General features: G+C 46.5%; 2 protein-coding genes across 4 annotated transcripts in view; one reads left to right on the plus strand and one right to left on the minus strand.

Annotated features, from left to right (window-relative positions):
• HMGCL (3-hydroxy-3-methylglutaryl-CoA lyase) overlaps positions 1-8197 on the minus strand; it is a 150544-nt gene extending 142347 nt beyond the window's left edge. Inside the window, exon 1 of one of the 2 annotated variants that reach the window (XM_033956812.1) lies at positions 8090-8197. In XM_033956812.1, coding sequence (XP_033812703.1) covers positions 8090-8170 — 81 coding nt within the window. In that variant the 5' untranslated portion in view covers positions 8171-8197. The remainder of the gene's footprint in view (positions 1-8089) is intronic. The other variant, XM_033956813.1, reaches the window with a different exon arrangement.
• A 98-nt stretch (positions 8198-8295) lies between these two features.
• The window catches only part of FUCA1 (alpha-L-fucosidase 1), a 134913-nt gene continuing 129571 nt past the window's right edge, over positions 8296-13637 (plus strand). For both annotated transcript variants that reach the window (XM_033956809.1, XM_033956810.1), the window contains exon 1: positions 8296-8690. In XM_033956809.1, coding sequence (XP_033812700.1) covers positions 8347-8690 — 344 coding nt within the window. In that variant the 5' untranslated portion in view covers positions 8296-8346. The remainder of the gene's footprint in view (positions 8691-13637) is intronic.

Below are 13637 nucleotides of genomic sequence, written 5' to 3' on the forward strand. Positions count from 1 at the left end.
GCTAAAAGTGGAAATTGGAGAACTAGTCCAAAAACTTGTCAACCTGTCAATCAAAACAGGGTAGATACCAGACGACTGGAAGATAGCGAACGTCACGCCGATATTCAAAAAAGGATCAAGAGGAGTACCGGGCAACTATAGACCTGTGAATCTCGCGTCGGTCCCTGGGAAGATGGTTGAGGCGCTGATCAAGGATAGCATAACCCGGCACCTAGACACATATGACCTGATGAAAGCCAGCCAACATGGATTCAGGAAAGGGAAGTCATGCTTGACGAACCTACTTCAATTTTTTGAGACAGTGAACAGACAAATTGATAATGGAGAACCGGTGGATATTATATACTTGGATTTTCAGAAAGCGTTTGTTATGCCTATGGCCAGGGGGTAGCTGAAACTCAGCATACTACGTGACATGTCTCCTCAAGTCTGCTTATCTGACCTCCTTGACCTGGGTGTTGCCACAACAACAACAAAAGGACAGTAAAACCAGATGGAAAGCTGGTTTCTGCAACAAGTCTGCTTATCTGCTATCCTGACCTCCTTGACCTGGGTGTTGCCACAACAACAACAAAAGGACAGTAAAACCAGATGGAAAGCTGGTTTCTGCAACAAGTCTGCTTATCTGCTATCCTGACCTCCTTGACCTGGGTGTTGCCAAAACAAAGAACAAAAGACCAGGACCGGGTGTGCCTGAATCGTAGTGAAGGACGCTGGTTACTGCAGGACCAGCTGTTTAACTATGAACTCAGCAGCTTTTCACCCTATATAAGGACGGGACTCTGCCCCTAACATTAGAATCCAAGACGTCTAAAGGGACAGTCTCCTTTGGTCCACCCACCTATCAATTGCAGGGATTCCCAATTGTGAAGGATGGTCGTTGCCTGGGATCACGGTGAAGCTATTTTATTCTTATATTCATATATATATATATATATATATATATATATATATATATATATATATATATATATATATATATATACTAGTCGTTAAGCCCGTTACATTAACGGGTGCTAGAATTTATGTCTGTATTTTTCTTTCTGTCTCTTTCCTCCCTCCATTTCCCTGTGTAGCGCTATCTCTGCTTTCTTCCTCAGTCTCCACTCTCGAGCTGTAACATTACTGCTTAGCTTTTTCTCCCTGCAAGCATCTCTGCTCTCTTTCTCATCCCCAGTCTCTTTGCTATTTTTCTCTTCTTGCAGGGGGTCTCTGCTCTCCTTTCTCTATATGTTCCTGATTCCTGCAAACTTCTGTTTTCTCTGTATGCTCTTGATCCTGTGTTTCTCTGTAGGTGTCTCTTCCTTTTTTTTTTTTTTTTATTCCTTCTTCACGTATGGTTGATTTATTAAAAGTTTTTATATTTTTCCTATTTGTTGCATGCCTGTCTCCTTGGTCGCTGTATGTTTCTCTTTTTTTGCTTTCTGTGTTTGTTATTGTTTTTTGCTGATTGTCTACTTGGTCGCTGTCAGTCTGTCTGTCTCATTGGCTGCTGTATGTGTTTTTTGCAGTCTAACTCCTTGGCCACTGTATGTCTGTATGGTTTATTTTCCAGAATTTATCCTTGGGCATTGTATTTTTTATTTTTTTCTGTTTGTCTCATTGGCTGTTTGTATTTTTTTTTTTATTTTTTTGCTGTCTCCTTGCCCACTGTCTCTCTGTCTGTCTCCTTGGCTGCTGTATGTCTGTTTGACATTTTTTTCCCTGTGTCTCTCTCTCTCCTTGTCCTCTGTGTTTTGTTATTTTTTCAATCTGTCTCTTTAGCCCCCTGTCCTTCTGTGAGTGTGTGTGTCTCTCTCTCCTTGTCCTCTGTGTTTTGTTATTTTTTCAATCTGTGTCTTTAGCCCCCTGTCCTTCTGTGACTGTCTGTCTCTCTCTACTTGTGCACTGTTGTTTGTTTGTTTTTTTCAATCTCTCTTTAGCTCCTGATCCCCTCTCACTGACCCTTGCGCGACTGCATGTTATTCCGGCTGGGTTTCCATGGCAACCCTGCTCGCGGGTCTGTGAGTGTAGGGCCGTTTTGTCGGGTCTGGCGGCGCTGTGTAGCGGGGAGGCGGGGCCTCAGCACCGGCCAGGCGGCTCGCACCGCCGGCCCCCAGGAACCCGAGGCTGGCGGCGGGGGAGGCAGGGACATGCCTGGTGTGCCATGGTGCAGGAGGAACGGAGATCGTCGTCTGGCTGCGGTCCGGCTTGTGGAGGCGATCGAGTGGTGACGTATTCGCGCGCATGCGCACTCCTTCGGCCACAGACCTACAGCGCACGGAACACGCAAATAGAAGTGCGCATGCGCGAGTTAGCCTTTTATTATATAGGATATATATATATAATAAAGGGTTATTGTTTATGCTTTTATATTGTCTGTGTGCTTTTCTGAGTGTCACTGATCATCCCATCTGACAGAAATAAGTGGCGGAACAGCGTTCGAAAAAGTTCCACATGTAAGACTCCTCAGGAAACTGCAGGGCCATGGAATAGAAGGAGATATACTAAGATGGATAGGCAAATGGCTGGAGAACAGAAGGCAGAGAGTGGGCATAAATTGGAAGTTCTCGGACTGGGAAAATGTGACTAGGGGTGTGCCCCAGGGCTCGGTACTTGGGCCCATCTTATTTAATATCTTCATCAATGACCTAGAGGATGGAACATCCAGTGAGATCATCAAGTTTGCAGATGATACAAAGCTATGCCGGGCCATCAAATCGCAGAAGGACAGTGAGGAACTCCAGAGTGACTTGAGCCGATTGGAGAATTGGGCAGATAAATGGCAGATGAAGTTTAATGAAGAAAAATGCAAAGTGATGCACTTAGGCAGAAAAAATAATGAACACAAGTATAGTATGTCAGGTGCAACTCTGGGAAAATCTGAACAGGAAAAGGACCTGGGAGTATTAATCGATAGGACACTGAAGCCGTCGGTGCAATGTGCGGCGGCAGCGAAGAACACGAATAGAATGCTAGGCATGATAAAGAAGGGAATCACGAGTAGATCGGAGAAAGTCATAATGCCGCTTTATAGAGCGATGGTCAGACCACACTTGGAATACTGCGTCCAGCACTGGTCTCCATACCTAAAGAAGGATATCAAACTGCTAGAGAGGGTGCAGAGACGAGCAACAAAGCTGGTGAAAGGTATGGAGAACCTGGATTACGAGGAAAGACTTAAGAGACTGGGGTTGTTTTCCTTTGAGAAAAGGAGACTACGAGGGGATATGATCGAGACATTCAAAATACTGAAAGGAATCGACAAAATAGAGCAGGAAAAAACGTTATTTACAATGTCCAATGTGGCATGGACAAGAGGACATGGGTTGAAGCTAAGGGGAGACAAGTTCAAGACAAATATCAGGAAGTTCTGCTTCACGCAACGAGTGGTGGACACCTGGAATGCTCTCCCATAGGAGGTAATTGCGGAATCCACCGTTCTAGGATTTAAGGGTAAGTTAGATGTACATCTCCTTATGAGTTGTATGAAGTGACATGGGTAAGCTAGATGCACTTCTCTTTACGAGAAGCTTAGAGCGATATGGGGACCAAAACTGTGCCAGGATACACCTGGCGGGGCCTCCGCATGTGCGGATCACCGGACTTGATGGACCTAGGGTCTGTTCCGGGGATGGAGCTTCTTATGTTCTTATGCGCAGGTGATAGAAACGTAATCATTGTGGCTCTAATTCATACATACACGGGAGATAAAAAACACATTATAGACACACTCATCTTAAAAAACTGACAAGCCCTAAATTCACAAACTTGTCTCAAAAATTAATTCAAATTACTCAGCCAATCATAGTCGATTCCATTATGGCTCTAACTCATACACACAAACGATAAAACACTAACTAAATCAAATTATAAACGCACTGAAAAACTTAGCAGTTAACTTTGATTCACCAACCTTATTTTTGACATCCTCTCATTTAAGGGGCAGGAGCAGCTTTCCAATGGGACATAATGAACATGTGCCATTTATACTAACCAACGCATGCGCGGTACACAAAACATCGAATACAAAGCGCAGGTGTGTTTAACAAAACTATTATGTGAACGCATGCGCAGATGATTTATACAAGCGGTCATTTAAAGGGTTATTATACCACTCAAATAATCACAATTAAACCCCGCTCACGATTGTCAAAAGATGCCATGATTTGGCACACTCTGGAGAACCCGCTATGAAAATGACTCTCAAGAGACATTTCTTTATCAATCACCTTGATCAGCTAGTCCGGAATACGGTCTGACAGTGTGTTGTCTGTTCTAGAATAAATTCCCCAATCAGACGACTGCCACCTCCTGGACACCAACCCATTGGAACATATCCGATGCAGGTTCTGTCTGTAGACTTCACCTACATGCCCACTTCCCGTTCCTTCAGTCATCTTCTAGTCTTCACAGACACCCTGACTAGATGGGTTGAAGCCTTCCCTACTCGCACTGAACACGCCAGGGAAGTAACCCAACACCTCCTAAACGACATAATTCTGCGCTTTGGTCTCCCTGTTTCCACAGGCAGTGACAACGGCCCCGCTTTCATTGCCGATGTTGTCCAACAAACTGCTCAGGCTCTCCAAATTGAATGAAAATTACATGCTGCTTACCAACCTGAGAGCTCTGGTCAGGTCGAAAGAATGAACAGAACTCTTAAGACCCTGCTCACGAAACGAATTGAAGAAACTAATCTGTCCTGGCCTGTCCTGCTGCCCTCTGTCCTATTTCAGATTAGATGCACCCCATCTAAACCCACTAAATTGTCCCCATTTGAGCTCATGTTCGGCCGGCCATCACCCATTGTGAACCCAGATCCTGGTTCCTTTGCTACTCTGGGATCAGATATCCTCCAGTCAGGTCCAATCTTTAGCTAAGGCCCTTCAAGAGCTCCACAAATGGGTCCTGGAAAGGGTCCCACTACCGATAGCTACACAAGTCCATGGATACATCCCTGGGGATACGATATGGCTAAAAACTTGGAAGTCAGACCCCCTGAAACCTAGGTGGACAGGCCCTTTCACTGTCTTCATTTCTTCCCCTACAGCTGTCAAGGTGTCCGGACATGAAACCTGGTTTCACTACAATAGAGTCAAGTCTGCTGCTGTATGGCAAGCCACCCCAGGCAAGACAGACCTCCAGCTGAAGATCTCTAAAACCTCAAAATTGCTTTGAACATTTACCACTGTATTTAGCAGATGTTCTGAATATAATCTTTTCATAAGTGTTTGAGTTTAACTGACTGTTTGTGGTTAACCACTGCCTCAATTGAACCTTCTTCTATGTACATTGAGAGTCACTCGGTGACAAATGGGTTTTCTGTGTATACATTGCCGAATGCTCCTATGTGTTATATCTGACTGCTGTTTTCTTCTTACTGTCTTATGCTTCTTCCTTTTGTATTTGTTTCCTGTTGTGCCAGAAGCTCAGGCACAACCTCTTGAGTCCTGTAAACCATGTCTTTCTGAGGTCCGTAATGGAAATCAGGTAGAAATGGCCCTCCTGTACAAAACCCAATTCCGTTATCATATTGCCCTCTTACCAGATGTCTGTTCCTAAGAAAGAATCAATTATCGCAAGTGCCAGACTACTGATGGAGTCATATGTTACCAACCCACTAATATTAAAGATGAAAAATGGGTAGAAGTCCGCATTAATGGGGCTGATGGTCCGCTTGTTAACCAAACTCCCATAGTGGATCCCAGGAAGCCAGTAACTGTGTATTTTGATGCATGTGGGGTTGCTGATAGGGCTGCAGGTCTGGAGGACTCTGTTTCTTATGGGTCCCTCAGTTGGCAAAGATAATACTCCACATGTGATAAATACATGTGCCCTCTCATAATCCCTCCACTGTACAGGCAGAGAAAGTATGGTGCCTTTGCCTGTCAATATGAACACCAGATTAAGTGGGCTACTTACCCCCTAACCCACGAAAAGGGCCAGCAGCTCCCAGCTTCTGCTACTCTACGTTTGGGCCCTATGCCTAGCCCAACCTGCCCGGTAGAGACCTGCAACCCAGTTGCCTTCACTATCAAAAAACCCCAAACGTGGAATCAGAAATTAGAGTATGTGAAAGGGCGTATTGGGTTTAGAATTTCAGACAAAGAGTCTGACCCAGGTGCAGATCTATACATCCATGTAGTGACCCGACCCCGAGCACCAGTACATCACTCCATTATTATTTCCTCAGTTTTATGAAAACATGAAAGTAGACATTGAAATTCCAGCAGTTACTCGAAACTTGTTTATACAGTTTGCTGAGGCTATTGGACAAACCCTTAATATTAGCAATTGTTTTGTTTGTGGTTATGGGAGGCAAAGCAGCTGGACATATTAAACCTGACTTCACAGACCCTCACTTTTACGTCAGGTCCACGACATTCACGATGGGCCTTGCGAACCTCCATTGTCGCTTCCCACTATCTTCAGCGCCCTTCAGACATTGCTTAATGGAACTTCCTATGAATGATGGTCAGCTCCTGATAGTTGATATTGGCTCTGTGATCTGTTTGCCTACTCTTGGTTGCCTGCTAACTGGACTGGTACATGTGTACTTTGCATGATCCGTCCCAGCTTCTTCCTGTTACCGCTGGCCGATGGTGAACACCTGGGAGCCCCTGTATTCAACACCAGGGGTCGCCAAAAGCGGTCTACTTCCACCAATTCCCTTAAAATAGGTGAATGGGGTGATGACTGTCCTGCAGAATGGATCATTGCTGTTTATGGACCTGCCACATGGACCAAGGACGACACCTGGGGCTATCGGACCCCAATCTATATGCTGAACTGCATTATTCGTCTACAAGCTGTATTCGAACTGATAACTAATGAGACCACCCGAGCTTTGAGTACCATTGGCAGAGCGAATGCTAAAATGCACACTGCTATCTATCAGAACTGCCTAGCTCTAGACAGAAGGTGGTGTCTGGGGTACCAACTGCGGCCTTGAACTTGAGTAAAGTGATTGAGGAAATTGTGGATCATATCACCAAACTGGCTCATGTTCCTGTCCAGACCTGGCGTGACCTTACTGCAGACTGGATCTCTGGTACCTTCGGCTCCTGGTTGCCCTCTGGTTCAGCACTGAAGACCATCTTGCTGGTTGCCACCCTGTCTTCTCTGTTCCTTTGCTGCCTGCCCTGTGTGGTCCCCATAGCCATAAAGCTGCTCCACTGAACTGTGGACTCCGCTGTCAACCGTTCCACTGCTGCATTGGCCCTTGCCCTCTCCTAGTATCGTCCCTTACCCACTGGGGACCCTGACTTTCCTGACCCCTAACTTTATTTTGTCAGACTTGGCTCCTTAGGTACGCCAGCCTGAAAGAGGGGAATGTTGGGTCATGAAATGGTTAACTGTTGTTTAAAATATTGCTCTGGCCTACATAGCTGAAAACTGTGTACAATCTACTGACCTCATCTGCCTAAAATGTATGTTCCTACCTTACCACATTGTAAGCTAAATAGATAAGAGTTTGAGCCATGATGTACCCTGCCCTCCTGTACATGTAACATTTAGACCTGTAAGATTTAGATAAGCAGAGAAATGAGCTAGTTTCCTATAGGCCTATAAGTTGTATCCCTGAAACTATCATAAGTGCTGGCTTAGGACCAATAACAATTGTAGAAAATTATAGAAGTAACAAATGAAAATTGTAGTTTTTACATATATTAGTTTGTGAAAAGGGCATAAAAGTCCATGCATTTCCTGTTTTTAACACTCTAGTAGGCAGGTTGTTCATTGCACTAGAGTCCAGCATGCTGTAATAAACCTCTTGTACTTTCTTCACGCCTCAGACTTTGTGTGTCTAAGTGACCTCTCACATCCACTAACCCCTCTTCTCTCCAAGAGATGCCACAATCTCTCTGTGGCCTAGCTACAAAATAAGTATCTGTATATAATGTATAGTCTGTTTGATTGCAACCACAGAAAGGCGGTGTGTGAACTCGTATTGCCATCCCCTTAACACCGCCAGTGACTAGGGAAGGTCTCGGGAACAGACTTTCTGTTTATGGGCAACCACTAGATATTACAGGGATCTAAACAGCAACCAGAGAAAAGCGTGCTCTCTGCAGTCAGCTAATCGAAGGGGAGGGGAAACACTCACAAACCCGCCTAACGTCGCTATCCGCCCAGCTGGATTCCAACACCGCGGAAGTGCTCGTCTGGCCATCATCACAGTCGCCATTTTCTAACCTCGCGCTAGTCACGTTTATCGCTAGGGGGGGCTTTAAGGCGCCGGGTGAAAGGGGCGGCGATTGGTCACGAGCGGATCATGTGACCAGCACGCGCCTCTGTGTTTGTGAGGTGAGGTCCCGGACGCGGAAGTGAGAGCTCAGTTGCACAGGCTTTGGGTTTGGGAGCATGGAGCGGGTAACCGGTTGGATGCCGCTGCTGGCGGCGCTGGTCGTGTCCGCTGCCGAGCGCTACAGCCCGGACTGGCCCAGCTTGGATGCCCGGCCTTTGCCCGCCTGGTTCGATGAGGCCAAGTTCGGGGTCTTCCTGCACTGGGGGGTCTTCTCCGTGCCGTCTTTCGGCAGCGAGTGGTTCTGGTGGCACTGGGAGGCCGAGGGCCAGGAGCAGTACCGGGAGTTCATGCAGAAGAACTACCCACCGGGCTTCACCTACGCCGACTTCGCCCCGCAGTTCACCGCCGAGTTCTTCGATCCCGACGCCTGGGCGGAGCTGTTCGAGGCGGCTGGTGCTCGGTGAGCGGCTCATTCACTAGGCAGAAACGACGCAGCTTACCGGGCTTTCCTCCCAGCTTTAGAATCGTATCTAGCCGTAGGCAGCGGAACGCTTTTTTTTTATGGAGGGTAAAAGCCCTTCCACATACCCATCCAAGCCTCGCCCCAGACTCTGCCCCCGTAACAATAGTACAGTACTTGTAAATGACGGTTCTTCCATTCACTTTTCATATATTGTGCACACAATATAATCATATTAACAATATGATGGATTTATTTCTTTCGATTTCTGTCCCGTTCTCCCAGAAGCTCAGAACGGGTTACAAGTAGACATTCACAATCGTTTGAAAACAGACTAGTCATGACAACAAAAAGTACATTAAACCTTTATAACAGAACCAGACCCCCCCCCCCCCAAACTTCACCCGAAACACCATCTACACAGCAAATCAAAAATATTCAAAGCACTCATTAGTCTTTTACTAGTATCTTGACAATTCTCTTGTAATCCACTGAATGTATTGTGTAATCTGCCTTGAACCGCTAGGTAAGGGTGGAATAGAAATCACTAAATGTAACAAATAGGTTACAGTAGACAATAACACAGCTTATTCTAGAGACCAGACTAGAGAGCTGAACGGGGACGACGGGAATCCCGCGGGACCCGTGGGTTCCCCCTTCGGGTCACAGGGATCCCGTTGGGACGCCTCCTAGGGTCGCGGGAATCCCATGGGAACGCCCTCTAGGGTCGCGGGGATCCCGTGGGGACGCCTCCAAGGGTCGCGGGGTTCCTGCGGGGCTGGATGTACTCATTCGCGCGGCTCTTCTTCTCTCTATTCTGCTCTGTTTGCAGCACAGAGCCGAACGGAAGTCTTCCCGATGTCAGCAAGACTTCCGTTCAGCTCTGTGCTGCAGGCAGGGCAGGTAAGGAGAGTAGCCTCGCGGCTCAAGTGGCTACCAAGGGAGGGGGCGGTCCGCCCCGGGTGCAGCATAGCCGTCCAGGTCCCCTTACTTTTGTGGCGCTTCCCCGACCGACAACAGCCCCGGTCCGACAAACCTCCTTTCCCTGTAGCCGCGAATCTAAATTACCTTCTTACAGCAGCTGTAAGAAGGTAATTTAGATTCGCGGTTAAGGGCAGGGAGGTTCTGGGCCTGTTCTGTTGGTCGGCCAGGGAAGCGCCATGAAGGTAAGGGGGCAGGGAGAGAGAAAGGGAGGAAAGATGGAGTGGAGAGGAAAAGACACTTATGGGAAATGGGTAAAACTGAGGGGGGAGAAGAACGCTGAAAGCACTGGGGAAGACAAAGGAGTAGAGAAGGATGCTGAAAGGACATGGGGAAGACGGGGGAGAAGGACACTGAAAGCACTTGTGGAAGACAGAGGGGGGAAAAGGACGCTGACAGGACATGGAGAAGATGGGGGGAGAAGGATGCTGAAAGGCCATGGAGAAGACAGAGAGGGAGAAGGACGCTAAAAGGACATGGGGAAGATGGGGGGGAGAAGGACACTGAAAGCACATGTGGAAGACAGAGGGGGGAGAAGGACGCTGACAGGACATGGGGAAGAAGGGGGGGGAGAAGGATGCTGGCAGGGAAGAAGACAGAGATGCCAGACTATAGGGGGAGAGGAGGGAAGAAGATGGGTGCCAGACCAATTTGGAAGGGAGGAGAAAGGGAGAGGCACAGTAACAGAGCAAATGGAAGACGCAGAAGGAAGAAAGACAGTGGATGGAAGAAATTGAATGAGAACACGAGGAAAGCAGAAACCAGGCAACAAAGGTAGGAAAAGAATTCTATTTCTTTTTTTTTTTTTTTTTTGCTTCAGGATAAAGTAGTATATTAGTTGTGTTGATAAAAATTTATAAACATTAGATGCTCTGGTAGAAACCTGTTTATAAAGTATGTATTCTTCCCAATTAATATTTCCAAATTAATAAAGTCTTTTGCTTATTTGTAAATGGGTTTCTACCAGAGCCTTTAATTCAGTAGCATAATTAAATGAAATAACTATTTCTGAAGTAGGGACGGGCGGGGATGGAGGGGATTCCTCACAGGGACGGGCGGGGACGGAGGGGATTCCTCACGGGGACGGAGGGATTCCTCACGGGGACGGGTGGGACTTTGGCAGGGACGGGTGGGATTTCTGTCCCTGCGCAACTCTCTAGACCAGACTGGTCATAGCGAAGAGTACTAGGAGAAGTATATTGAGGAGGCAGTTTTTAATGGCCCGATTGGCGGAAGAGGAGGGTCTTTACTGCTCTGCGGAAGGTCATTAGTGAGTCTAGCGACCTGATCTGTGTGGATAAGTCGTTCCATAGCTGAGGTAGGAAATGGCTGTAGGATCTTTTGTATGCTGTACTCATTCAAAGGGATCTCCCTGCGAGAATGCTGAGTCTTTGTTCTGCTTTGGAGCAGAGGGGGCAGTTAGAATTGTATAGGCATAGCTTGAATGCTATGTGGGCTGGGGTTTTTTGGTAGAATCTCTTGTGTGTCATGACCAGGGCTTTAAAGATGCATCGCTTTTTGACTGGTAACCAGTGAGCTGCATAGAGCGCTGGAGTAATGGGGTTGAAAGGTCACTTTGGGAAGCCACAAAACTTAGAGACTTGAAGAAAGCAACAGGTTTTATTAGCATACATATGCGACTCCTGAGCTCCAAGCTGGCTTCAGCAGTCCCGAAAACAGGACGTTACAGAGATATTTATACATTCTTCTGGCTATACAACTGAATTCTAGAAAAAAAACTTTTCACGTGTTACTTTTCTTAACAATCATTGGTGCTAAGCTCACACTAGCAGGTCATTAGCAGGTCACTTATCTAAGCCCTGCAGTCTATCTGTTACATGTCGTTTATGCTGAGATAGCCATAAGAAGTCAGAATGTCCAAGCTAACACCCAGTACAGGCAGGCTAGAACATGAGATAAGTTAGGTCTGCAGCTAAACATAATTCAGCATTTTATTAAAGAGAAAACTTAATTCAACACTTAAGAAAACCAGTCCCAGACTCCTTCAGTCCCCCCTTTCAGGCTAGTCGGAGGAAGGAGACGAGCCTGATAAAGTTCAAGAAGGAGGAAGGTCAGGATCAGTTGTAGGGACTGGTTGATCCTTGGGAAGCGCAAGGACCATAGCAGCAGTGGAACGGTCAACAGCAGAGTCAACAGTTCGGTGGAGCAGCTTTATGCCTATGGGGACCACACAGGGCATGCAGCAAAGGAGCAGAGAAGACAGGGCGGCAACCAGCAAGATGGTCTTCAGTGCTGAACCAGAGGGCAACCAGGAGCCGAAGGTACCAGAGAACCAATCTGCAGTAAGGCCATGCCAGATCTGGACAGGAACATGAGCCAGTTTGGTGATACGATCCACAATTTCCTCAATCACTTTACCATCGTCATCAAGTTCAAGACAGCAGTTGGAGAGGTTGAATTTGCCACAGACACCACCTTATGTCTAGAGCTAGGCAGTTCTAATAGATAGCTGCGCATTTTAGCATTCGCTCTGCCAATGGTACTCAAAGCTCAGGCGGTTTCATTAGTTATCAGTTCGAGTACAGCTTGTAGAAGAAGGTTCAGCATATAGATTGGGGTCCGATAGCCCCAGGTGTCATCCTCGGCCCATGTAGCAGGTCCGTAAACAGCAATGATCCATTCTGCAGGACAGTCATCTCCCCATTCACCTATTGGAATTAGTGGAAGTAGACCGCTTTTGGCGACACCATCAGCCAGCGGTAACAGGAAGAAGCTGGGATGGATCATGCCAAGTACACATATACCAGTCCAGTTAGCAGGCAACCAAGAGTAGGCAAACAGATCACAGAGCCAATATTAACTATCAGGAGCTGGCCATCATTCATAGGAAGTTTCATTGAGCAGTGTCTGAAGGGCGCTGAAGACAGTGGGAAGCGACAATGGAGGTTCGCAAGGTCCATCGTGAAGGTCATGGACCTGACGTAAAAGTGAGGGTCTGTGAAGTCAGGTTTAACATATCCAGCTGCTTTGCCTCCCATATCCACTGTTCTCCCATACCAGTCCCTCCTCATATAAAACAATTGCTAACATTAAGAGTCTGACCTATAGTTTCAGCAAACTGTATAAACAGATTTCTAGTGATTACAGGAATATCAGTATCTACTTTCATAATTTCATAAAACTGAGGAAACGCCACAGAGTGATGGACAGGAGCACTTGAGCAGGATACAATACAGACATATACATCAGTACCTGGGTCACACCTTATACCATCAATATACAATGCCATGCGGTCTCTGGCCTTCTGGACTTGGATATTGGCATTCCAGTTATGTGGGTCAGTGATGGTGAAAACCATGGGATTGCAGTGGCCTGTAATACACAAGGGGCCGGAGCTAGGACCTATAGTAAGGGAGGCAGAAGGGGTATTGGCTGGGTATTTATGAGAGTTCTTGTAGGTGGCCCACGAGACACATTCCCATAAAGGACAGGCTCCACCATTAGTGAAGGTTTCCTCATAAGGGCAGTTCTTAAAGGCATCAGGTTATACAGACGTATATACTTAGCACATTTGGTATAATAATGCTGTCAATCTAGGGAGCCACTCAAAACTGTATTAAGGGCAAAATCATGACCCTGGGCAATATCAAATAACACACATGTATCAAAATACAAAGACACCGGACGAGTGGGATCTACAATAAGAGTCTGGTTGATAAGTGGACCCTCAACATTATCAATGCAGATTTCCGCCCACTTTTAAACTTCATCACCAGTAGGTTGGATAAAGAAAATACCCTCTGATGTTTGACACTTTCTGTACTTAACTCCATCATGCAAACAAACATCAGGCAAAGGGGCTAGGGGCCCTTATTAAGTACAATAGGAAAGAAACATAAGGCAGTGAGGGCAACACAAATCTATATATATAAAATTGGAGGTATGTGTGTGTGTATGTGCCGCGATCACGCAAAAACGGCTTGACCGATTTGAACGAAACTTGGT

Source organism: Geotrypetes seraphini, chromosome 8 (genome assembly GCF_902459505.1).
Source record: "Geotrypetes seraphini chromosome 8, aGeoSer1.1, whole genome shotgun sequence".
Lineage (NCBI taxonomy): Eukaryota > Metazoa > Chordata > Amphibia > Gymnophiona > Dermophiidae > Geotrypetes > Geotrypetes seraphini.